The following is a 27,263-nucleotide window of genomic DNA, read 5'->3' as shown; positions in this document are numbered from 1 at the left end:
ACTACCTCTAGTCAAGTATCCCATCAGCTCCCTACTCCTAACCTGGAGATGACCTATGCAACCCTCACCAGGTTTCTCAAAGAGCAGGGAGAACAAACAGGCCACGCTATGGGCCCTGAAGTTTCCAAGGCAGTCCATCCCAGAGCCCACTGACCCTTACAGAAAACCTGTTAGCCGCCCCTTCTCTAATATAATGGGTTTTCTCCATCCAAACATTTACCTTCACACTCAAAGCGGCGCATCACAGGAGAGTCGCTCTCTCAAGGAGGCCGTTTCCAGATGAACAGCAAATTCAACCAGTCATTTGGTGCTGAATTAAGAAGGTGTGGGTGGCACATCCCAGTCCATACAAATTCTTCAGGACTGTCAGACTCTCCAATCATCCTCCACGTGGTCTTTTCTAATTAGTTTGAAAATCCAGGGCTTGATTCACCTCTCCATCATACCAGTTTTAGACCAGCCTTGTGGTACCTGAGCTTGAAATCAAACTGGCAAGAAGCCCAGCTAGGATTGGGGCGAATGAGGGAGGAGAATTTTTTTGTTGTTCAGTGGCAATATCCTTCCTCCAATGACTGCCCAATACATGGGGTCAAGCCAATGGACTCTGAAACCATTAAACAGGTGTCTTTTCCAGAGGGAGGGTCACTGGGATGCAGGTTTTTATGACAATGCCTTCACTACCAAAATATATGCTCATTTAAATGATGTTAGCTAATGATGCAAAAGTCAGGCTGGAAACAAGGCAGTATAGTTATCTGGATGTAACTAGTCAAGGTCAACCCTTACCACACATCTCAACAGCTACCTGGGCCTTGGATTTCACATTGAGGTAGCAGTCTTGAATTAGCCATGTCAATGTAACACGGGGTTCTTCTAGCAATGTAGATGCAGCTCACGAGGCTAACTGAAGCTACAAGGGCTAAAAGAGAACCTCAGGGACCTGAAAGGCACCAAGCATGTCACATGCACCCTGCTTTCAGGATTGCTCTATGTGCCACCACTAATACAGCCACTGTTTGCTCAGAGTGGCTTTAAGGGATGCTATAAGACAGTCCAACCTAAAACCTCACCAACCAAAATAGAGAAATCCAGAACTGATGCTGCATCCCCACCTTCCAACCCAGCCATCCCTTTTAATTATGAAATTAAAGCAAGAACATGCAAACCACCCTGCTCAGGAAAGCCAACAGGGACCAAATACAGCAAAAACACATAAAAGCTGAAAGTCATGTGCCATGCTAAGTCAGTTTGCATGTTTACAGACATACTCTCCTCCGCATATTATGCAAGCGCAAAGAGTCCCAAAGCCACAGGCACAGTGCACACTATCTATTTATCCATCACCGAATGTGTGGGGGTTTTGTACATCCACTTTTTCTCAGTTTGATTTTTCTACGCTTCACAGTGATTTCATACTTTTCATTCTACCAGATGCATAGAGACGAACCCAGGATTTGCTGTTCTGAATCCGCACAAAGGCTTCCCTGTTACAATACCACATCTGTAAGGGAGGCCAGCACGCAAAGCTTCAGAGAAAACTGAATTACCCCTCTACTGGAACATTAAGCTCTAACATGAGTATGGGAAGGTTGCTTCCTATCCTAGTCAATTAAGAGTTGGCTTATGTCCTAAACCACAAGTGCTGATTTCCCAGCAAAGTAGCTGAACATTTTTGCTATGGATAAATGTGAAATCCTTTCATGACTCCTCGCCACTGGGATCATTAATTATGCATTGCATGAGAGATAACAATCTTCACATTTGTTATTCTTTTACTAAGAAGATACATTTACCCAATTTATCTTTTCTAGACCCTTCACATTTTTTGCATCTCTCTGAAAACCAAGTTGCCTTCTTCTCTTTTCTTCTTTCCAAATACTTCTATACTGCTAATTATTTTTATTTCCTTTTGCTAAACATTTTCTGTTACTTTTATCTTTGAGACAGGCTGAGTATGCAAACTGATAGCATACCGTTTCCATCTCATGTCATTTGTTGCAGCGTTTACAGTCTTCTCTCTTTAATTCCAGACTAACATTTTATTTGCTTTTTGACCCCTAGCGGGGTTTACATACTATCAGACCTCTGGCTGGACTGAGCATTTACAATGGTTTAGTGCCTCAACTGCTGGTTGGGCTTTCCCCAAATCATAATGTTATGTCTCAACCTTGCTCTACTGCCAATTAAGCTAAGTAGCAACAGTCGAAAGCAAACGACTGAGACTTGCTGGAAGTTGATCATCGTATTGGTTATGACAAAAGGTGGAAAGACTGTTTACTCTTAACAGCCATCCGATTCCAGAAGCAGTGAGGCCAGTTAACAGTAATTAGATTAAGTAGACGATATACCGTTTAAAGATATTTCAAGGCACTGGTTGGTGTTTTTCTACTGCCTCCAAATCCTCCAAACTTCAGAAATGTCGGGCAGCTAAAGATTTCAGACAAATGCACCATCTGATAAGGCTGCTAAATACCAACCTCGTTGTATAAATCACTGAATTCTTCAACCACATCTTTCGGGATCCTTTGCCCGTTGTTGGTAAGATGATAAGCCACCCCATTCTTGGAGTAGAGACTGATGCGGCCAACGCTTCTCTCGCCATCAGTAGTTTCTTCAAGTAAGCCATTATCTTCTGCTAGATGATAGACTGGGTTTCCATGCGAACCATGGATCCACGTAGCTCCCAGTTCAAAAGTGGCGTGCCCTGAAGGGGAAGAAGTCAGTTAGAACGGTAAACTGATCCAGCAAAAAAATGTGTGCACACCCAATATATAAAGGCTAGTAAGCACAGCAAAGCAGCCGCATTTGCCCTGCAATGCCCCCCCTGCCAAACATCATAGAAGTAGTGCTTTCACTTAGGACCAGGGTTGTACAAATGCTCTTTCATCCACAGTCTCCATGAAGGAAGTGTCAAAAATAGGGGATAAATCACAACTGGGGAGCTCCCTAAAGAAAATCCAATGTGAACAATATCAACAGCCTAATGCAGTTATTCTCAACCAGTGCTATGGCACCCTGAGGTGCAGTGACATACTTTTAAGGGTGTATTAGCACTGCTGGTGTAAAAACATCGACACACCAGTCACGAGATAAACCCAGAGACGTCAAATAGGAATCCAGCGCCCAAAAAATTCTCATCTGCTGCACTCATTTTGAGTTCTTTGCAACAAAAGAACTGCTCTAGTATCTGTCTATAGTCAAAAACCGAGTGACAGCTAAACGCCGGCATTTTCCGAGGGGTGCCTTGGGTCTAAAAAGGTTGAGAACTACTGGCCTAACAGTTTAGGCACAATGCAGGGTCACTGGCTCTGTCTTAACTTAGCCACTGGTTCAGTGCATGTCACGACCTCAGTTTGCCCACCGATGAAATGGGAGACAGTATTAATATACCTACTGCAAGGATGCTTGGGAAATCGCCAGTGTTTAATATCTTCAGAAGTGACGTACGTGTTTTTGGTATCTCGGTGAGTGGTGCAATGGTAAGGTTTCGTGGTGTCTACTATCATTGCTAGAGTTGACACCATCAGAGGCTGTATTGATCATTTCTGTGGTACTAGGTGTACACTGGTAGAGTGTGGAGGGAGAGAAAGAAGAGTGGCGTGTCAGCCTGCACTGTAGCACTGCAAAGAGAGCTTCAAAGAATACAGTGGAACGGATCGGAAAAGAACTACAACGAGAGGGAGTAAAATGATCGGTTGGCCACTTGAAGCCTTCAGACTTAGAATTTATTTGGAGAGAAGGTGATTATTGTTCAAGTTTAAGGAAAGAGGCATCTGTATCCCTAAAGCAGAGGAATGTCGAGGCCGGGGGGTGGAAATGAGACTACCATGTAATGGCAGACTCGACCGGATTATTTTAACTAGCTGGAAAGCCTTGCCCTGCAATGACAGACCCGTGTTACTTAAAAAAAGGACACAGACTCTCTGAAATACATAAAAGCATGGGCATTTCCAAAAAGTAGAGTCAGGACATACTGAATTATTTGTGCCTTTGAAGAATACAAGTAGTTTCTTTAAGAAGATGTGGTATCGGGTTAAAAAACATTCAGTTTTCATTACTGCATTTCTGTTTGGACAAAGCAAACTGATCGGCCAGATTCAGAAGTCCCTCTAGCTATGTCTAACCACTTCTGAGGTCAAGTTCCCATGTATTAAGCGGATGCTCCAGTGTTCAGGCTGATGATACTGGTGGAGGTTTAACAGTTAAAAACAAGCACCACTTCCACTGGATTCTATATTAAATTTTGCAGTGTTTCTTTTTGTAGTTGGATTCTGCAGAAGTTCATGGATGGCTCCCAAATTTAGTTTTAGTGAATAATGGACACTGTTGGGTCAAATTTATGTCACTGTTAAACCCATGTGGTACTGCAACGTCCAATAGGTTACATGGACATCTTACCTGGATTGACGGGTACGTTCTTCCCTATCAGCCACAGCGTACTTGATCGTGTAAGAACTGCGCTTACCACTTAAAAAACCCATCACATGGCAATTCAAAGCACGCTAATATTTACTGCGGGTGTGCTGTAAGAAGCAATGCTATGCTGTACGAGTGAGTCACTATTTCAAAGCAAAGCCCCAGACATTTGGTCTTCTAAGTAAAGAGCTATTTATTTTTAAGTTCAGTGCTGATTGTTCTGGCAGACATTATACTCCAAGGCCCTGAATATGCAATGACCTACGCGTGTGCGTGACCTTAAGCATTTACAGGAATCAGGACCCCAATGTGTAAATATTTATTGCACTGCAATGCCCCCACCGAGCGCCCAGCCTAGTGGAAAATCAGGGCTGCACAGTAGTAAATGGTGTAGTGCTCATAAATATTCCAGGTTTAAGTGGTATCCTGGTACTGGCACTCTTCCTACAGTCCACAGCATACCACATCAGCAGCAAAAGGAGTAAAATTTAGGTCACATTCTGCTCTAATTAAACAAGGATCATTCAGCCATAACCCCACTAATTTCCAAACAGAATCTGATTCCTAGTTAAATAAAACAGCTGCTTATTTAAAGAAATACAAATATCTAACATGTTCCTCGTCTCTGCACTTGGAGGCATTTATTTCATTGTCAAATTACATGCAAAGAAGGAGAGCCATTTCTTCTTAGTGTTTTCCATAGGAGCAGTTGTGTGGAATGCGATTAAATGCAGGGAACTAAAAATAGCCTCGCTCACCTGTATATTTAGAAACTCATTAACCAACACTACTCCAAGAAGATAAGCCAGAGTCATCCTGGAGTAAGTCGCATGATAAATGATTTAAAAAGAAAGCGTTAATCACATTCTTTAACAGGCAAAACCCCAATTTAGTTCAAGGGCCCTTCAGAGCTTGAAAAAACCAAACAGCCCCAATGCTAATCTCATTTGAATTACTAATTGAATAGAAAAAAGTCCCCATAAAAAGTGCCTGTTGCACTCATTCATAAAAGTTTACGCTACACAGTTATTCTCTGGGCATCATGTCAAGTAGCAACACAGTGAACTATAGATATATAAAATTGTATTTACCCAAATCCACGGGAGGCCAAGCAGTCTGTCCCTTGATCCCCAACCTGCACCCCCTGGCACCCGCCCCACAGCCGCCTTCCCACTTGACCCCCAAAGCCTGCCCCCCAGACACTCGTTCCTTCCCCTCCCGCCCCCAGTCACTTACCCTACGCAGCAGCTACAGCTTCCTCCAGCTCAGGGCCAGGGCCAGAGCTGCAGCAGCTCCGCTGCCATTGTGTGCTGTCCGGCACGCTCCCCCAGGCCACACACCACGCAATCTACCCCACCCCGCACCGCATGATCTCCCCTGTGCTCCTCCCACCCCACTGTGCAATCTCCCCTGGCCCAGGGCTGGAGCCAGAGCCGCAGCAGCTGTTGGCCCCAGGCCACACTCCAATTCAAGACAAGGTTTCTTTCCCCCCACCCCCTGTTGAATAGGAAAAAAGCTGCATCTTGGATTTGAATAAATATGATACATATGTACATGCATATATCTCTATAGCTATATCTAAATAAATAAAGTAATGTATGAAAAACAGGCACAGAAGCCATAGGAAGTCTCATTTCCTCCTTGCTATAGTAACCAAGTAGCATCATTTAGGTCAGATTCGGTCTCCTGGTCTGTATATATTAGGCTGCAGTAAGCAGTTCGTCAAACAGAGGGTGGTACCCGCTTCACGTTCAAGTTCTGGTCAATGGAGAGAGTGGTAACAAAAGTTCGACCTAAGGTAGCTGTCACCAAGGACAAGGCTTCCCTGCTGTTAGCTCTGCACTCTGATGTAGGCCTGGTTGACCCAACCCAAGCATGAGCAACCACACTACCGTTCTCAAGTTCCCATGTCCTCACTTGTGCGGACACTTGTAATCACGCAGACGGTTACTGCGAAGAGGAAGGTTATAAAATCATCCTCCATGTCCACTGGCATAGGACAGGAAGCAACAGGTTTAAATTATAGCAAAGGAGACTGAGTTTGGCCACAACATAAACTGAATAAAGCAAGCTCTTCTGGCAGACAAGAACCTGCATGACACATGGGACAGTTAATCCTGAGGCTGAGTGCTTTCTCTTTCCTGAGCCAGGTCTCCCACTCTGGCTGTTACACAGACCCAGGTGCAAAGCACATCCTCATAGGAGTAAGTGGCTGGACTGGCCGTGTGGGCTGGTGCTCTGAATAACACAGTTAAAAGCCTCAATGAGGTGCTAATAGTTATGACCAGGCTGAGCACGCCTCATTAGTACAAGGTAACTAGCCACAAGCAGGTTCAAACCATCAGCCAGGCTGCTCCAGCATGAGTTAGCTGGCATGCTTAATTCAGTATTAAGCAGTGTCTTTTAATATCAGAACCCGTGAGCTATGACAAATGGTTAGGTCATTTGCATGACTTAAATGAATGCCTGCATTATATACAGGCATCTTAAGTATCATACTCTATATGAGGAAGCATTAACTAACCATAAGGCTAGCTAAGCACATGAATGGATTAGCTGGAGGCTGTGAAACCTCCATCACTGGAGGTTTTTAAGAGCAAGTTGACAAATATCTGTCAGGAAGGTTTAGACCGAGTTCATCTTGCCTTAAGGATCAACTGAATGACCTCCCAAGGTCCTTTCCGTCCCTATTTCTATGTACATTGCTAGGACTTCTGAACGGATGTCCCACGGCTCTCTGTGCTGCATTAAGCTGAGCTGCACTGTGATTGCTCCCCGCTAAACTGTGCAGGAACTTATCTGTTCTCCTGAGCGTACGGGGGAATTGTGGGGAGGCCCCAAGATAAAGTCTGAAGCATAGGGCTTAATCTCAGTCTGCAGGTGTGTGTTTAAAACTATGAAGTGCTTTGTCTTTGGGAGGGTTTCACCTGGTGTCAGGGCTGTTATCACATTAGCTGATATCAGATACTACGCATTCTTTTTTTTGTTTTAAACTACGGTAGGCACGAGACAAGAACGCAGCTTTTTGTCCATGGAGTAACATGCTGTTGTAGGGAACATGATGATAGGAATGGGCTCTTTTCTCTTACCGGAAAAAATTCCAGGAGCACTTTGAGGAAAGGGCTTGCTCCCTTTGGGTTTCACACCTTTCGCACTGCCCTCCTCCAGCAGACAGGACTGGGGATATTTTTAACACAGTCTGTTGTGAGGAGGTGGCGTGCTTCCCATGCAAATCTCCGTGTCACCTCTCGACAGAATTCAGAGTGCCCTATTCAGGCTCTGGAGATTAGACTTGTCAGATAGCTTTTTCATTCATTTCCCTATTACAAGTTCACAGGACACTGATGTTTATTTACTGGGATGAGTTTATTGAGTGAACAACAGCACATGGCACAAGGCCATGCCAAAAAAGAGAAAGGCGGCCAGCTAGAGGCCAAAGTTAATAACTGCATGGAGCACGGTCAAAAGCAGAACTAGCTGCTTGACATGCAGAAGCGAGAGAGTAAGAAGGACGAGTCCTTCGCTCCCTGGCAGAACAATCTGGGCCTTGCATGTGCCATGAAAAGCTCCGTTGACTTTGGGCTGCGTAAGGTGTTAGGACAGAATTTGCACTGACAGATGCTTTAGAAACCTTTCCTGCTGCCCAGGATGGAAGTATCCAATGCATGTTCCAAAATTACACACAGAAAGCAGCAGCCACCAAAGTAGTGAAAGCCCCAGAACGCGGAAAAATGGCATGCCACTTCTTTTTTCCAGCAGTGTTAGTCATGTTGGGTAGAGCGGTGTTTAGCAAGCAATCCCAATAAAAAAAGCCTTATGAAATAAAATCCTCTGTCTCCACCTGGACCTCACACAAGCTACAGGGCAACAACCTTCAGTAATGTCACCAGCACAGAACACCTTAGCTAGGAGCAGAGTTCGAAGGTGATAGGAAATTTTTTTTCCTACTCTGCCCGCTCCAACCACCGTGCGTAGCTCAGTACATTCCTGGAGAAAAACACCTTCTCCCACCCGCTACCCGCTGACTTCCCTAGAAAGCCAATGAGCACCTCCCTTGTCTGCTAAGGGCATGCCCAAGCCCCCACGTCCATGTACAAATGACCACAAAGTGGCCCTAAAAGGCCAGCTGAACCCTAACAACGATGCAAACTCTTTTCAAAAAGGCTGAAGAAAATAGTCCAACATAACATCTTTCTTACCGAGGTTTACGCTTTGCACTCGGCCTCCAATTCGGTCAGTCGCCTCAAGGATAGTTACATCCGTGAAACCGTTTTCCAGGAGAGTTTTTGTAGCAGACAGGCCCGCAAGCCCAGCACCGATAACTACTATTCGAGGCTGTCGAGTTCGTCGTAGGCCACTACTAAGAGGATCATCAGTGCTGTCTCCAGATATTTCACAACTTTGCATGCCGTCCAAGCTCTCTTTCTAAGGAACCTAAGGAAAAGCAAACAAATGGGGTTCAAGGAACCAAGCCGACAACTGCCCACTCCGCACTTGGATCTCTTCTCCCCGTAGAGCAGATGAAGTCGGCAAAGTCTCTAGCGACACGGAAAAGAAGGTGAACCTGTGAATTACAATAAGGCCCTTCCAACGGGAAGTGCAGAGGGGTAATTCTAAAAACCAGCATGGACTGCAAAAACCTGCCTGGTTTTGAGCATCAATACTGGAGCCTACAGCTCTCCCTACCCTCTATGCTATGACGGTGCAGAGTATTTTCAGAGAATTCAGATTTCTGCCCTCTTTATATAACCTATTGAGGTGGTAATTTTGTGGTAAAGGCTAAAATAAACACACCCCGTGACAACTAGCTGTGCAAAGTAGCAATAGCTTTTGTCTGCTTCTGTGGCAACCACAAAGAATAAGCTTCAGATCGTGTAAATATGGGATTAGGTAAGTGGGACCTAGTTCAAAGCATGGAGACCAGATATCAAACCAATGGCTGAACCAAGAGTGGAGGCTGGGAGGGAAATCAAGCATCTGTCCTTTAGATAGCCCCTTGACTGTTGTGACCGTAAGAGATGTGACCAGCTGCACTGGCAATTATAAAGCAAAAATACTTTGCATTTGAAAGGTGCCCATCATCTGAAAGTCTCCAGGCATTTGCACACATTAACTAAATGTTCCTGTGTAGCATGTAGTAGTATGTCAGACACAGAGGAGACAGTAGGCCAAATAAGCAGACAAGTAAAGGGTGGCACAAGAAGCAGTCCCATGTTACTTGTATCCGTGGGGCATTCAATCAAATGTGAAGAAAAATGCCTTGACTATGTGACGTGAAGAAGAATGTCTTGCATTTGAAAGCTTGTCTAAATTTATCCCAACTACCTAGCTAAGTGGCTTTCAACCTTTTTGCATTTGCAGACCCCTAAAACATTTTTGAATGGAGGTACAGACCTCTTTGGATTGTAGGTGTAGGTGTTCACATACTCTTGATTGATCGAAGTCATCTTTCACGGACCCCTTACAGTCTGCAGACTGTAGCTAGGTCAGTGGATTAAAAACCACTGACCTAGCTGGTCCAATAAAATATATCACCCTAAGAAATCCTTGAATCCTGTATGAAAACTATAGCAGGTTACAGCCAGTTAGAGACTGGATTAGTTAAACCAGTGTCCCTTGAGCCATGTCTACATGATTAGAGGCCTAGAGACCAGGTCATAGGAGGAGAGGCTGAATGACTTGGGACTGTTCAGCCTGGAGAAGAGAAGACTCAGAGGGGACTTGGCAGCCTGTAAGTATATCAGGGCAGTACATCGAGGTCTGGGGGAGCAACTAGTCACCAAAGCCCCCCAGAGAACTAGAAATAATGAGCACAAACTGACTGAAGAGCACTTCAGACTAGGCATAAGGAAAAACTTCTTTACAAATCGAGTACCGAGGGTTTGGAACAAGCTCCCCCCGAGGTGGTACAGTCACCCACCCTGGCAATATTCAAAAAGCGTCTTGACGCCCATCTTGCTGGGGTCATCTGTACGCAGCAGTCTTTCCTTCCAGCCCCTAATAACTAAGAAACGACATTCGAAGTGCTCAGCCAGTAGCGATCTACCAGTTCCTTATGTGGGCAAAGAGCTCCCGATAGAGATGCAGCTCACAGCTAATTGCAGCCAGTCTCCAGCAAGCGAGAAACCACACCAGGAAAAGCGCAGGTTTGCTATCCTAAAGTGTATTAGCCCTGGAGGTCCTGCCCAGCACCCTTCTGCCAATTAGGTACCCTACTTCCTGCCCACCACAGATATGTTTGCAGTGTAAGATGCCAAACTAGCTTTTGCAGTTTGATCCCTGTAATAATAACTAAAGTAACAAGTTTCTGGTGAGTTTTACTGCCGCTATTGAGTACCTTCCAGACAGTAGTGAAAGAGTTAAGAGACATATTTCACGTGGTTGCTACAGCAGTCAGAGCGCTGAAGTTATTCTTAGAGAATAACTTGATCCAAAAAATAAAATAAAATAATCCAAGCTTGAAGGAGTAGCAGAGTGCTCTTTCCTTTCTGCTTGTCACAGCAGCAAGGAGAGGACAACACAACTCTTCCTTTTCGGCAATGGAGAGCTGGTTTGAAGCTTCACATTCCAGGTACTTAAGGACTTGTCGACACATGGACTTGCTCCTGATTAGCTTCCAGGATGGGCATCCCTTATTCTAGAACAGGAGAGGTTGTTCCAGTTTACCTGAACCCATTCTGCAAGCAGATTTCATTTAGCCCACTTTCCAAATGACTTAAGATAAAGAGGAATGAAGCAGTCTTCCTCCAGTACTCTGAGATAATTAGCAATGACTCCATGTCTGGGTAAAGCCCTTACTAGTCTAAACCCTAACCCCTAACCCTCCCTTCCCACATACACTCAGATAGAAGGAGAAGGGAAGAAGTGGCGGGGTCATCCCATGGTAGGAAGCCCAGGTCCCTCTGCTCATCTGAGCTAGTGAGTAGGGGGCTGTTCTGGGGTTTTTACCTAAACTCTAGGTAAAAACCCCAGAACAGCCCCCTACTCACTAGCTCAGATGAGCAGAGGGACCTGGGCTTCCTACCATGGGATGACCCCGCCACTTCTTCCCTTCCCCTTCTATCTGGAAGTAGATACGTCTATTAAATGTCTCAATCCCTGCTTTAATCTTCTTGCTATTACAGCCTTGCACCTGTGGCCAAAAGCCTGCAAATCAATCCAGGATCCGTTCCTACCGGTTCCAAACATACATTCAAGGCTCTTTTAACCCATCAAGGTAAGAACTCGGACATCTCTAGTTTCTTGTAAATACACAGGATCCTTGGGTCCCGTATCCTTCAGGCTCATGGCAGTGCTACGTGGGGCAACTGCGGATCACGATGCTGCGTTGCATGACAGCGTCGCAGGGAGGATATGCAGTTTACCTGCTCTACAAGCATTAAACACGAAGTATTAGTCATTAAGGGTTTAAAGACACTATAACAATTGACTCTAGTTTTTACAAGGGATGACTTTATGATTTACTGCCTCCAACATGAATGTCGCAATACTCTTCACACCTCATATATTCTCAAATCCCGCACAGATAGGCGCGTGCCAAATATCTCTGAAAATAAGTCTCCCCTCCACCATCTCAATACAGCAAGCATTATAGCAAATACTCTTCTAGATTTTCAAACAATGCCCCTAATGTTGGCCTTAATGGAGTAAGAGAATCCTCCGTATTAAAACTCAGTGATTATGTTTTCCCTTCCTGTTCTAACACCGGATTAGACGATCTGTCTAGACAGATGAGAAGAACAAGGTAGTTTCTGTGTCCGGTATCCCGGTTAAGAAACCAACCTTAATTAGCCAGCAAACTTTCTCTCTCTTGGTTTCAGAGGCAAGCTAAAATTTAGCACGGGGCTTAAGTTTCTCAAGCAGGATACACTATACATAGTAAAATGAAGATATCGTATAAATATGATTCCCTACCATACATTACTTCAGGATCAATTATACACTGTGTTGGGCTCGTAAATATGATAAGCACATAAAACACACTTTATTTGGCATAATGCACTACCTTCAGGATTTGCCAGGAAGCAAGACCATTCCCCAGCAGTGGGTGTCACCCTCGACTCCAGTACAAAGCAGCTTACACGTTTTGGCTTTCAGGTTTTTTTCCTTGCCAAAAGAGGTGTGTATGTACTCTGGGATAAGTCACATGCTAGCTACCCTGCTGTAAAAGCCTAGCGGAAGGAAGGCACCACAGGTCAGCTAAGGGCAAGCACAGGGTCGACTAACTAACTTCACCTCCCGCTAAAAACTGCAATGCCAGGTCTCCAGCAAGATTTTGCTAGGGAATAGCTAATGTCCATTGGATACTCCATTGCCCAAAGCTGCCAGTTTTGCACTAAAGACCCAAATTTGGATTCTCCATTTACTTACTTCTCTCCATATTTTAATCACTTCCTCCTTCATGCCCCACTCCTCAGTTTCCTTCTCTACTCCTTCCTCCCTTGCTTTCACTCATGTCTCCCCGCCACTCACTACTCACTCTCTTTTCCATTTCTAGTTCACAGATCTAAATAAATAAGCCATAATCCTCTTTTGAAACAGCACCAGTGCAAGCTGGCAAAGTAAATCAACCCAAGCTACTAGACTTGCAATTGCTCCACATCCTCTCTCCAAGACCTACCAACTCCTCAGCTCCTAATACATTTGCCTCCACTGCTCCCAGTCTAGCAATGGGTTCCAGAGCATGGACCCGTGCATCTTCATGGAGTCTACTTGACTTCTAGAAAAGGACAGAAGCGTTCCTCCAAGTAGATCCCAAGGGGAGGCCTTAGATTGCAAGGTTTCTAGGGAGGGAGAGTCTGCCTTGCCGGCAAGGCACATCACTTCTTTGCACACCTCCACAAGAACAACAGTCTTTTCTTTCAGAGGATGAGCTCTTCAAGGCAGCAGTGATGGTCCTCACTTCTGTCCACAGAGGGCCTGGCATGCTGAGGCCCCCCAGAACATAGATCAATTAATGTGAAAATACCGAGCACAATGCAATGGGACCCATTTCAACCCAACGAAACAAACTGTGACGCTTATATTAGATTCCTCATCAGGCAAACTCTTGCAAAGAGGCCTTCTGGACTCACCTCTAGGACAAGCCACGGCACGGAAGTTCGTGCCTCCTCACACAGCTTTTCCTCTCCCATGTGCTCTCTGCTCCTCCTTCATATTACAGCTTTTTACCAGAGCCCTATCCCTATACCTTAATGGGATCAGATTGCATTCAGCTCGTGGGTGTTCATCTCAGACTTTTTGCTTTCCCATCTGCCAGATCCACCGTTCCGATTCTTACCTCCTCTTGCGTCTTGTCATCACGCAGATGTGCCACGTCACCCAAAATGCTGTATTTGGATCACGTCTACCCTAGGAAAACTTTCCTGTATAACTACAAGGCGCACTACTCCCATCAGGCACTCTTCCCTTGTCTATAACTCCATGAGCCAAGTGCTCCATATGTGACTAGAGCTATACAAGCGAAGCTGCACTTCTGCTGGAAATTAGCTTTATAGCACCAAAAGGCAGATCAAGCTTTATCAGTCAAATCTCCTCCCTGCCAGCAAAGCTGCATCGGTACTGGGGCTTTTGCCAAGAGAGAGATGTCAGTCACACCCGGGAGTGAAAGAGCTGTGTTGGCAGGAGTCTGTGAACAGCCCGACAGCATGCGCTGCCTGTAGCACAGGCACAGTTATATCCTAAGGCACTCTGTAGTATAGATGATATTGGAGAAGGGGCCTTTATACACCAGCAAAACTACGCAGACAGTAGTGGCAGTACTAGGAGCACAGTTTAAAAGTACAGTTTAAAATTGCATCCCTAAACTACAAATGCCACCAAATCATCCTGCCACTGACCCACCTCCACAGGACAGACAATCCATTTTTAAGCCAACGAGGCCTTTAGGGCATCGCTTGCTGACCCCTGCTCTAGCTCAGCCAGAAGTTAGGGTCTTCGTGCTTAAATTACTGGCTGATATTCCCTGCCCTCCAGTTATACAGCACAGCAGACTGGATCATCATGCTAGTCTCCTCCAACCCTCACCATTTAAATGCACACCTTCATTTACATGCATGCACATAGATGTACTATGTGTGTGGTATAACATACTTCCAAGCACATGCGTATTGTTTTGTAGTGACCCTTAAAGAGTAAATTGAGCTACAGGACTCCCAGTTTGGCACTTGCAAAGCAACCAAGAAAAAAAATTGGCAAATAAAACCCCAAACATTTCAGATACCTGGATTAAAAAGCTTATTCATTTTAGCCTATTTCACTAGTACTACCATTTCTGTGATAATTGGCTATTTATTCTACTTCTCACAAATAAATAAAAGAGATCACTCCCTGAAAGCAGTGTTAATACAAGCCTTGTACAAAAACATCATACAATGGAAACAGAATGGCAATGCATTTAACAGATGTAAAGATAATGCACAGTTTAGCCCAGCATCTCATTAAATGCTTTAATGCTATTCACATCCAGCAAGCGTGTAATGGACCAGGCGGTGATAAGTAACCTTCATCTAATTACATGCAATGAGAAAGTATCCAATCATTTCCTCTCCTGCACTTCTAGTTTTCAGGGGTTTTTTTTTAAATTGAGCGAGGGCAAGGACGCATTGGGAGGGATTATTATAATCCTTCTACTCTGAGCAGCTACAGCCCTTCATGCGCCCTTTCTTACTTAAAATTCAGGTTTCTGTCGGGTCGGTGCTGCTTGGGATGGAAGCCAGCATGCGTCTTGAGAGAGAGAAGTACGCCTGAAGCAGCAGGAGGATTGTGCTGCTTGCCCAGGGCCCTGCCTATCACCACTGCCTCCTACTTCTTTTAATTGTAGTCATCGTGTCTCCCAGAACAAGCAAGCATTTTGTAATTTCTTCCTCCATTTAGACTCCAATCAGTCTAAGAAGTGAGCATGTTCAGCCTCGCAAACAGCTTCGCAGTGCTCTTGAGACTGGAAACATGTCAAGAGGAACGTCCTCCTTTCCTCCCCCCGGTTTCTTTCCCAGTCTAGTCCACTAGCTGCCAAGCTATTAAGTGCGCTCACAATGCTTTTCAAAATGACTGTTTACACCGCACAGCTGACGGACAGAAATCATTTCAACAGAAGGCAGAAGAACGAATATAACTCAAGTACGCCACGTTGGTCTGAACAGGGTGACCGCTGCTGCCTTTGTAAAATTTGCACGTGTCCAACTACTGGAATCCTGCTCTCCTGTGTCCAGTGCTGAGATCTTAACCCCAGGACTTCATGCGGGCTGAGGTTGTGCCGGCACTGCACAGGTGTTCATGCAGCACCGTGCATAATTTAAGTGTTGGTAAGCTTGTCCGAGATCCTTCTACAAAAGTGGTTTTCAACCTGTGCTTCATGGACCCCCTAGACCTACGGGGTCTGCGAAACATGACTCTGATCAATCAAAATCATCTGAATACCCACACAAAGAGGTCCGTGCCTCCATTCAACATTTTTTAGGGGTCTGCAAATGAAAAAAAAGTTGAAAACCACTGCTCTGCAAGAAACACCTCCTATAAGGGGAGCAAGTGCTGGCAGTGAATCCTCTACGCCCACTGATCCCCTGAGCCGCACAACACAGAGTAGGAGGAAAAATAGCTAGCTCTCCTCTAGCCAGCTCAGATGGCCACAACCGGCAACATGGACTTCAATGCAGGTTGGCCATCCAGTTATGAAAGGCTGAAATCTGTGCTGCTACAGGTACACTGCAAGTGGTCTCAAGCTAGCTCAGGTACATGTACCCACCGTGCCGTCACACCTCTGACTGTGGGGTAGATGCAACCGCTGGAGGTCCGTAGCGACTACTTCATCCCTGACCTGAATCTTTGTTTATCCACGTTCAGTCTTGTAGTCCGTGGTGTCAAATACATGCACCCTGTAAGCTGTACTGAGCGTTTCAAAACAGGCAATACCTGGACACACTCAGAGGATTAAGTGAAGTTATTTAATGCATACTGTGCTGTTAAATACACTCTACTAGATAACAGCCTGTCTAGTGCTTGGAGCAAGGAGAGAGATCTAAGTTTTCACTCTTCCCTTTCCCACCCATCCTGTGACCCGTGGCAAGTGCCTTCCTCACTTCGCCTGTCCAAAACTGCGATAAGTTGAACAGCCTGATACATGTCTGCAGCTCCCAGGTGGCGAATCCACACTCCTTCAGTGCACACATACAGTTCATTAACCCAAACCAAGCTTCTCTTCCCATTTCAGCCGTTGACTTCCTGTAGGATTCTGAGCAAACCACTATGCTCTGGGCATGTCTATACAAGACACTTTACTGCAGAGCTGACTAATTCATGGCAACCATTAATCCGTCCAGATCATGGTGTATGCATGAGAGGTCACCCAGACCTTCGATGCATGTGCCTAGGCAGGAGTTTTTGGAGGGGCGGAGGCTGTCCAAACCGTCCATGCTCCCTTTAGGACAGAGACAGAATCCAAAGGTCAGACTGGGTCCAGACACGTGGTGTCCCCCTGGCTGTATCTGTATAAGCATCCAGGAATTGAACCCAGGTCTCCTGTGCAGCAGACCAGGAGTCTACCACTGCACCACAGGAGACTCCCACTGACTAATCAGCTCTGCAATAAAGCATCGCTGACTACACGTGCAGCGCTATTAGGCCACAGTACGCTAATTAACCCCACGGCAGGATGGTACTGCCCAACACAAGTACTATCCTACAGCAGAGTAGTTACATGCGGCAAAACACGTCTAGACAGTGATGGGGCTGCTGGGGCATGAGGGTGTTAGTTAGCCCCATACTGTAGCACCCTCGTTCCCCAGCCAGCCCCTCCGCAGCCTGCTGAGCTGGGGCGAAGAATGACCCCCACCCCGTGCCAGCCAGGGCTTCTCCACCCCAGCTCAATGTGCTGCGGTCCTGGGCACATTTACAAACACTGTGTCCAAGAGCAATAAACTCCAGCGCAAACTGCACCAGAGTTTATTGCTACGTGCTAACTGCACATGTAGACTCTGGGTCTTTTTCCCCATCTGCAAAACAGGAGTAATTACACTGGCCAACCCTTGTAGACTACTTTACTAGTTTCATGAATGAAAAACTCAATGAAGTTCATAGATTCATAGATGCTAGGGTCGGAAGGGACCTCAATAGATCATCGAGTCCGACCCCCTGCCTGGGCAGGAAAGAGTGCTGGGTCTAGATGACCCCAGCCAGATGTCTATCCAGCCTTCTCGTCAAGACCCCCGGGGTAGGAGAGAGCACCACCTCCCTTGGATGCTCATTCCAAGATCTGGCCACCCTTGCCATGAAGAAGTTTTTCCTGAGGTCTAGCCTAAATCTGCTCTGTCAGTTTGTGACCATTGCTCCTTGTTACCCCAAGAGGCGCTCTGGTGAGCAGAGCATCTCTGATCCCTGGCTGCGCCCCACTAATGAATTTGTAGGTGGGCACAAGATCACCTCTCGGCCTTCTCTTGCGGAGGCTGAAGAGGTCCAGGTCCCTCAGTCTCTCCAATTAGGGCTTGGCCTGTAAGCCCCTAACCATATGAGCAGCCCTCCTCTAGACCCTCTCGAGTCTATCAACATCCTTTTTGAAGTGCGGCGCCCAAAACTGGACGCAGTACTCCAACTGCGGTCTGACCAATGCCACATAAAGGGGAAGTATCACCTCCTTGGCTCGATTTGTCATGCATCTGCTGATGCATGATAAAGTGCAGTTAGCTTTGCTGTTGATTTCGTCACACTGACGACTCATGTTCATCTTGGATCCACTATGACTCCAAGATCCCTTTCCGCTTCTGAGCTGCTGAGAGGGTCGCTCCCCAGATAGTAGGTATGCTGGATATTTTTGCGCCCTAGGTGCAGCACTCTGCACTTGTCTTTGTTGTACTGCATCCTATTGTGTACTATCTATTGTAGTTGCCAAGTGTTGCATTAATGAACATATAGATACCAGCTACATCAGCGGTTCTCAGCCTTTTTGGACTCAAGGCACCCCTCAATGGACTCAAGGCACCCTCCATAACTTCTGTGAATTGAGTGGCACCCACTTTCAAAACCTAATTTATAGATTATAGTGCTTACCTCCTTGCAGAAGGGCCTGGCAAAGGGAAAGAGGAATTGCTCGGGCAGGGGCAAGCCTGAGCCTGCACTTCTCTGCTTAGTTTATCTGCTTTTCTCCTAACACTTCACTTACATCTTCACACTTCCTGGCACTCTTCAAAAGATGTGGGGCACCCAGGGTGCCCTGACACCCTGGTTGAGAATTATGGGGCTACACATTGCAAAACCATATGCCAAAAACAGTGCTTAAAGACCTTTCATCTCGCACAAAAATGAAGCCTAAATATTTCAGTTCAACAGAAAACAAAATGTTCCAAGAAATAGTATTTTTCAGAAGTGCGATCCAAGACAGTTGTCCCCTTCGCCTCTTCCCACAACATCACCAAGGAAAAATGCAGAGGAGACAAAAATAAGCACTCAACTTCTACATTTTAGAGGGATCGCCGAGGCGTGTGCAAAGAGGTGCGCACCTCCCAGCAAAGCACACCACCAGCCCCCGACACAGAACAACCTCACAATGGACACTGATCTGATTACTCAGATCCTATGCAGAGTTTCCTTGCAACAAGAGCTGCAGCAAGCATGGGCTTTGTATCTGACTAATGAGGAGAACAGCCCACGAAGAGTGCAACGACTGTCTCCTCGATGACAACGTGGCCTTCTCAACAGGAAGGACTGCAGCACAGCCACCTCTCCATGCCCATGAAATGCTTACACATTTTGTCACTGCAAGGTGATTCGTGGCTGGGAGGCAAACAGCAAACTATGAAGCATGGAGAGAAAAGGGCTTCAGGAACAGAAATGGTTATGAAGGATCTTGAGCACTGACAGTTTTGATTGAGTTTTTAAGCTTCAACATATGGCGTTAAAAATGTAAAAGCATCACATACCACCTGCTCCGCAGCCTGGTCTCTTCTTAGCCATCACAGCCCTGCATAGGAGCAAATGGTCTAATCCTTTCTCAGCTGTTGGCCAAGAGCATTGGCCCCAACAAGCCCCTCCACCCACACAAACGCCCAAAAGTCACCGGAAATTGGGTGTCTGTAAAAATCTCTGACCCAACGTGTCTTAAAGAAAAGGCAGGCAGCCCATTAGATGGTGCTTTTGATCAAAGCATCACATATTTTTACCACTATGATCTAACCTATTTTACTGCCTTCAAATGTCCCAAGGGCAAAATGAACTGGCTCAAAAGCTAATTCACACCAAAGCCACTTTTTAAATCCACTCGTTGACAAGCCAAAGATATTTAACAAGCCCCCAAGCATCTTGGCACACGGTCAAAGGAGTTCCTATTGCAATTTTTAAGCTAACACATGGGCAGAGCAGGTTGCCTGCCAAAGGGCATTTCCATGCAGTGCTTGGAACCAGCAGAAGAGCAAAAACGGCCAAAAAAAAGTCATTGAAGAGCGTCACGCCAAGCGCACGGAGTATGAATCATGGCTGTGTAGTGCTCTTATCAAACCCGCCACTGTTTACTTGCTAAACCCTTCTGCGCTCGGGAAGAAAAATAATCCATGTAACTGGGTAGGCTCCGTGCTTTAAGTTTCAAGTTTGCTCCTCGGGGTAGCATATGCTGAGGACGTAACGTGCCTAGCTAACTCATGGGAACAAGGAGAGAACTTGCTCTGGGACTGAAACAAAGCCAAAGCGACAGATGTCTTGCTTTAAAGAGGAGCCCAAGCTGTGGACAAAATACCCTGAGAAGGGCTGGCCGTAAAAAATTGCTGCGATTCTTTGCTTTCCTCCACCAGAGAAGGCATCGGTCCACACATCTAGAACCACAGCATCATAGAAATGAGGGTTGGAAGGGACCTAAGGAGGTCACATCTAGTCCAACCCCCTGCTCAAAGCAGGACCATCCCCAAGTAGATCATCCCACCCAAGGCTTTGTCTAGATATCTTTCACCTAGACATCTATGACCACTCGGCAGTGGTTCCCAGAAGAGCGGGCTAAGAATTAACCTCATAACTTTTAAAGAACGCATGGCAGAGTCATTAGGGGAAGGTCTAGCTGCTGCAACCTGCTTTCCCCAAAAATTTAAATGCCCCATTCATACCAACTGCTGAAACTTCCTTAGCCTGACGAAGGGTTTTTGAACCCGAAAACTTGCTTAATAACTATTCTCCAACCATTTGGGCTGGTCTAATAAAAGATATCAAATTCACACAAGGAACCTTGTCTGCCCATTCCTTTAGCACACCTTCATTTTATACAACCTTCTTCGACGCCCAGAGGCTGCTGACTTGTCTTTGAATGAGACAACAGTTTTCCTATGTTCTGTGGTCTGAGTTATTATAAATGCTCTCCTGTCCACCCATCAAACGAGGTCAGACTCTGTGATGCAATGGTTCTCCACTGAGTAATCTGCCAGAGCCTACAATATTAAACAGGATGTAGTCTGGGGAGATTTTGCAGCTGCAGCAAGGCTTAACTTTGGGCTCAGTGTTTTCTTTGCCTGGCACTGTGCACGACTGAGCCGTCAGTAGGTTTCTCCAAGATCCTTCTCCAAGGAACACCTCCTAGGAGAGGAGCAAGTGCTGGCAGTGAATCCTCTATGCCCACTGATCCCCTGAGCTGCACGACAGGGACTAGGAGGAAAAAAAGCCAGGTGAGTTAATGCTGATGTGTTGATATCAGCTTGCTCCTAGGAGTCCTATAAAAAAAGAGAGGTACAACAGAAGACCCCAACCTCACTGGATCACCTGATCCCTGCTATCACAGCTCAATGCCCAGGCTTGGCTTGCTCCGATTTGGGGAGAACAATGAAACAGGGGAAAAACTCAGCTTGTGAATGTGTCTAGTCCAGCCCTATTGCTGTAGGAAACGCGAGTTTCCCCTATGCCCTGGAAGAGGAAAAGGATGACACAGCCCCTAAAGCCTATGTTAGACCCACCTGGCATGCTTCATACCATAGTCCAGTGGTTCTCGACATTTAAAGACTCAAGGCAATGCCAGTTCTTAGCTGTCACTTGGGGTTTTTTCCTACAAATAATGGAGCGATTCTCCTGTTGCAAAGAGCTCAGAAAGACCACAACCGTTCAGAATGATTTTGACACTATGGACTCCTATTTAAAATCGCTGGGTTTATCTCATTAAACCTGAAAAATCAATCTGAACAAGAGATTGCACAGCAAGAAATCATGCACAGACTGGATTTCATTAAGTATGGTTTAAACAGGGACTATGAATTCTTATCCCATTATCTGGATCAGCTTTGGTGACACCTTTGTTCCCATGGCTTGCTTGTTTGCCTCTACCAGCACACATCCCCTCGCCTCTCCCTTCTGCCTACTGTATTCAAATTTCTCTCTCCTTATACACTGCTTTGTGCACATTTTTCATGGCAGCTGATGAAGTGCGTTTCAGCCCACAAAACCTCATGCTATATATAGATATATCCTTTGGTTAGTATATAAAGGGGAAGATCTGTCATGCTTTCTACTTGACTTCAGACTAATACAGCTAACTATGTCTCACTTGTTAAAACCAGCCTTAATTATGTCAGCCTTGGCTCTCTATCTTGGAATATGAAATACAATGTGGTCTTGATCAAATAAACACAGATCTCTGTTTCTCATGTGAATCACAGTGAGCTCACATGTGCTCTCAGTTTTGAGTGGGACCTCTCACTTCTCCTCCTCATCCTGTCAAGGGAGATGAATTGGTTAGTTTTTGCTGGAAGTCAGCACAGGTTCCAGCTCGACTGCAGAGCTGCAGGCATTTCAGGACACTGCCTGAAGGCAGTATGGTCAAGACATTACAGTCTTTAACCACTGGTTAGAAGCCAGACCTAACAGCCTGCACTGAAATAGCAGCATGGCTCTTTAAACAGCACCATTTATGTGACACTTAAAAGTGGCACGCGCTCCGAATCTGTGATTTTCAGACACCCTTAAACAGTAACCACATCTTTACAATCAAGCCACAATGAAAAGAAATAGGAGAGGAAATAGGCCCTCAAACAAAAAATATCCTAGACCAAATTCCGTACCATTTTTTGCCACTGCAATTTCACAGCAGCAGGAACAGGTCTGCAGAATCTGTCCTATCCAGCAAGCGTGTATTTAGAAGGGGTCTGCCCTTGCTAGTGTTTTTCCTGGACTTCTGAAAGCCCACCAAATACCACTGCACAAAGCAGTACAACTTTATATTCTTACTAGATGCATGAGAGACTAACTCGAGGACTGAAAACACCCACAACACAGTCCTTGTCACTATACGGCTTTAAGTATCATTAACAGGTGCATAAGCACAGGTTATCCCAAAAGTCTGCAGCTTTCTTGAAAAAAAAAATCTCTCATTCAAAACTGTGCGCTGTAACTAGTGTCAAAAAAGTAGAGAGTATGAAGAAAGTAAAGTCCCAGAGCTTGTGACCTGGTTGTGGTTGCAGGCTCAAAGTCCCCCTACCCCTCCAGGTGCCTGCACTTGCCTTCAATGCAGATACTGTACTGTACACGATTCCTCTGAAGTGAGGGAGGCACAGATGGGGCGCAGCATCAGGCTCTGCACAGACAGGAGCGCTGTAGAGGGAATGGGCAAAACAGTGCAGTCCTATGCCATTGATCCCCATGCTAGATCAGACCTTTCCAGGCCAGAATCGACCTCTTCATGGGCTGGATCTAGCCCCATGGGCCACAAGTTACCAACTCCTCTCCTACAAGACAAAGTCACCTAGATGAGGAAGCAGGAATTGGAAAGAGGCTTCTGGAAAGCTAGTGTTGCCTATGGTTTGACTGACGGGTTGGCTTCTGAGATCGGTACGAATACACCTATGACTAGGTCAAGGCAGAACAAGGAAGGAAGTCTCCATCTTGAACCCTCTCACTTGAAAGTTAGGCATTTTCCCCATACTGATCAAGGAGTGTGCTTTTTGTATACGAAAAGTACATAGTTTTAACACCTGCCAATGAGCTGATGTCCAGCCTCAAGCTGTTTAATGATGCTGTAGAAAATTAAACAAATCACTCTTACGGAAAGGCAAAATAATTTAAATCAAGAGACCCAAATTTACCCATTGTAATACTGCAGAAACCATTCATTCTGCCACTACTTTCCTTCATGAACACCTGGATCGTGGACACAGAGTAAAAAAGAAGAAAGGGTGGGGGAAAACGCAGAAGATTGAGGAGAGATAAGAATGCAACCTTTGCACAGGGCAAGACGAGAGATGGCAATTTCCACAGTACTGCCTACACCCAACCTGAGCACGAGGATGAAACTATATCCTGGAGCTCTAGTGCCAGTATAAAGCCAAGAGAGACAAGCAGTGGCTTGAGATCACTGCATCTCCCCCCACAGCCACTCTCTTCAGTATGGCAGGATGCATGAAAACCATAATTATTCATCTGTACAACGTGGCTATATTAAAGTTTCTTCTCAAGGGTACCAAGACGTGCCACAGTTTAAGCAAACAGAACTTTATCAGGGGTTGCATTATTTTTAAACCAACTGTTAATTCAAGTTCTTTTGCAGGATTAGACAAGAATTCATTCAGAAAGAGACAAATTAAGCAGCATAAACTCTTTTAGATTTAAGAGAGTTTCAGAGCAGCAGGAAGAATGGTCGTGTGGTTAACAAAGCAGAGTGAGAATGAGAAGACTTGTGTTTTATCTCCTCTCCCACAGATTTCCTGTGATGGCAGTTAAGAAACACAGAGGGTTTTAGCCACAAATGATACATCCATCTAATTTCCACTTACTTAGATGGGGAACAATTATGCTCAACACGTCACACACTATCCTCTCCGTGCTTTGCTTTCCTCTTCTGCAATAAGGGAATGACATTTCACTATGACAAAAGAGCATTTTCATTAAAAATTTTAAAGGGCTCCAAGATCCTCAGATGAAAAAGGTGCTGCAGGAGCACAAAATATTCGTAAGATCTGAAGGCCAGATAGAAGCATTGTAAGTAATCTAGCCTGACTTCCTTTGTAACAAAAGGCTCCCCAGTGTCCATCAAGTCTTGCACCAAACTCGTAACTAGAAGCTGAATGCATTCCCAGAGATCAGATGGCACGTTGATAAGAAATACCGTAAGATTTGCCACTTAGACATGGGTCAGCTGTTTCATCCAAAATACAACACCGCCAATGTAACGAAGATCTAAAGCAGTATAGAGGAAGCCTCTTTCTAAATTTAGATTAGAGTTTTCCTTACTATGTGTGAAGTTCCTTTTGCTTCCCCTTCCTGTTTAGCCAGTTTGACCCACCTTGTTTTTCCACTGTGACCATAAAGGCTTGTCCTACAGAGGATGGATGTTTTTCTCTGGGCTACCTTCCAGTTTAAAGAGAAAAAAAAATTGCACTTGAATGAAACAGTCTCTGTACTTGGAGATCTTGCTTTGAAAACTTGGGAGGAAGCAAAAGTCTCCTTCATTAATAAAGAGACCTGATTAATGTTCTCAACCAAGTCTTTCTATAGAAAGAAAAAGTGTTTGCTTGGGGAACTGTGTGCTTTCTTTACAATGTCACCTTCAGGAACAGTGGCCAGCATTTTAAAGAGACACTCCACAGCACCCTATAACATTGGAAAACAAGGTCAAGGTCTTGGCCCTTACCTTTGGGCTCAATGACCTGGGCCAGAATGAAGACCAAGACTGATACCTCCACTCTTCCAGCACAATACAACCCTCTGCAGCAAGGAGGAAGCCCATCTGTGATGGGCAAGGAGCTTTCTTGGGGGCCAGTCCAATACCATAAAATAAGATCCCCAGAAATGAAAGGTCATCACAAGCTTCACCATGTTCCAATCCAAAGACCTTGCCATCTCTAAAATATGTAACAGAATAATAGAAAAATGGAGCTGGAAGGGACCTTGGGAAGACCAACTCCCAGCTCAAGGCAGGATCAGCCCTGTCTAATCCCATACAGCCATTTGTGTTGTCCGCACTGAAAACTACCAACGATGGGGATTCAGTAACCCCTGTAGGCAGTCTGTTCCAACGCTTAATTACCGTACTCTCAGTTTGTCCTCCTAATATCTAACTTGAATCTCCCTTGCTACTATTTAAGCCCATCGCTTCTTGTTCTGCCCTCAGTGAACATAAAAGACAACCGATCAAGATCCCCTTTACCACAATCCTGATAAAAGTTAACCAAAAGTAATGAGTCGGCCTGGTGTTTAGCTTAGGCTGTATCTGCTCTTCCAGACCTGAGGAAAAGCATTTTGTGCCCAAAAGCTTGTGTAACGTCTCTCCCAACTATATGGTTGTTCCAATAAAAGATACTACACCTAACAAGCCTTGCTTCTCACATATTCCCTCGCCATTGTGGCTGCAACAGCAATACTGCCAAATCCCCTCTCCATCTTCTCTTCTCTAAACTAAATAATCCCAGTTCTTCCAGCTATTCTTTGCATGTCACATTTTCCAGACCTCTAATCATGTTTTTGCTCTTATGTGAACTCTGCAATTTGTCCGTGCCTTCCTTGAAACACAGTGCCCAAAACCTGGAGCCAGCACTCCAGGTGAAGCCTCACAACTCTGGAGGAGACAAGTCGCATCCTGTGACTCCTATGAGTATACCCCCATTCTCCAAAGCATCTGCTACCCCACCCAACTTGATATCACCCGTACATTCATTTCCATCCTCCAAGTCATTAATGACGATAGTGAACAGCAGTGGCTCAGGACAGACTTCTGCAGTACCCCACTTGATACCTCCTCCCAGGCTAACACTGAGATCCTAACTAGTCACTAAGCACACCTATCCTACTACTTAAGCACCCCCCTGCTTTATACTAGTTTAATCTAGACCAATGGTTCCCAACCTTTTCTACATCCCACTGCTGGGAGCAAAGTACAGTGGCGGCAATGGCAGGGGCAGCCTAGGGGACAGGGGCAGGGGAGCTCCCAGCACGTCTCCTTTTTTCTGTGCAATGCCACCAGCATTGCCCCCGCGACCCTCATTTGGGTCATGACTTGAGGTTGGGATCTAGACTATATTGATCTATACTATATTAGAATATATAGTCTGCTAATATCTAGGCTATACTGATCTAGACTATACTGGAACACACTAAAAAAATAACTTCTTATTGAAGTTGAGGTCTATTCCATCCACTGCCCTCTCACCATCCCCAAAGCCCAGCACCTTGTTAGAGGGGAAAATCAGGTTGGTTAGGCATATGTAATAAACATACTGAAACATTTTCTCTAAAGCTGGTGACAGTGCTCAGATAGAAGCTACAGGTTTGATGAAGTTTTGGAGTGAGATTCTTTGGTCAGACAAAACTACCAACATAGTCACCTTGGCCTTGAAAAACTCTATGAAAAAGCTTGCAGAAAAAGACATTTTGCAATTTCTTAGTTGGCTTAATAAAAGGTATCATCTCTGACCCAAATGTTCTAGAGTTTTGCATTTTTTTTTTTGTCTCAGACCAATAAAGCTACCAAATACATCCATGAAAATTTTAAGTGTGTCCAAATAACAGCGATGCAGGTAGAGTGAGATATTGGTTGCCAGTATTGTTCCCCGAGACACAGCTAATGAAATAAGTCATGTGGGCAATGTAATACTCCACTACATTTCTGAATTCTCTTACTATTTCTACTCTTCTCCCTTCTATTAACTGCACTGTACAGCTGGTTAGCCTGTATGATGTTATTAATGAAAGCTGGCAGTGGGGAAAGTCCAATTCATCAGAAAGGGTCATACTCATTTGGCTTTAGTTTGGGACAGCAGGGAAGACATTATCAAGATGAATTCTAGCAGAAAGCGTGCGGCCATCAGTTGATTAACCCGATTCGGACAAACCATTACTGAATAATATAGAGCTATAATTCACTTTTACTATAAGCTGCATGTTCAAATGAGGTCTACATCAGC

At 45.2% G+C, this 27,263-nt stretch overlaps 1 protein-coding gene across 4 annotated transcripts in view; it reads right to left on the bottom strand.

Annotated features, from left to right (window-relative positions):
- SMOX (spermine oxidase) overlaps positions 1-27,263 on the bottom strand; it is a 68,945-nt gene that overhangs the window by 25,246 nt on the left and 16,436 nt on the right. For 3 of the 4 annotated variants that reach the window (XM_014597101.3, XM_014597102.3, XM_019495640.2), the window contains exons 2-3: positions 8,616-8,850; positions 2,478-2,704 (exon numbers count right to left, since the gene is read on the bottom strand). In XM_014597101.3, coding sequence (XP_014452587.1) covers positions 2,478-2,704; positions 8,616-8,823 — 435 coding nt within the window. In that variant the 5' untranslated portion in view covers positions 8,824-8,850. Of the gene's footprint in view, positions 1-2,477; positions 2,705-3,394; positions 3,740-8,615; positions 8,851-27,263 lie in introns of those variants that run through there. The other variant, XM_019495641.2, reaches the window with a different exon arrangement.

The sequence above is a fragment of the Alligator mississippiensis genome, chromosome 2 (assembly GCF_030867095.1).
Source record: "Alligator mississippiensis isolate rAllMis1 chromosome 2, rAllMis1, whole genome shotgun sequence".
In the NCBI taxonomy this organism is placed as follows: domain Eukaryota; kingdom Metazoa; phylum Chordata; order Crocodylia; family Alligatoridae; genus Alligator; species Alligator mississippiensis.
This window is presented reverse-complemented; position numbering and strand designations above follow the sequence as displayed.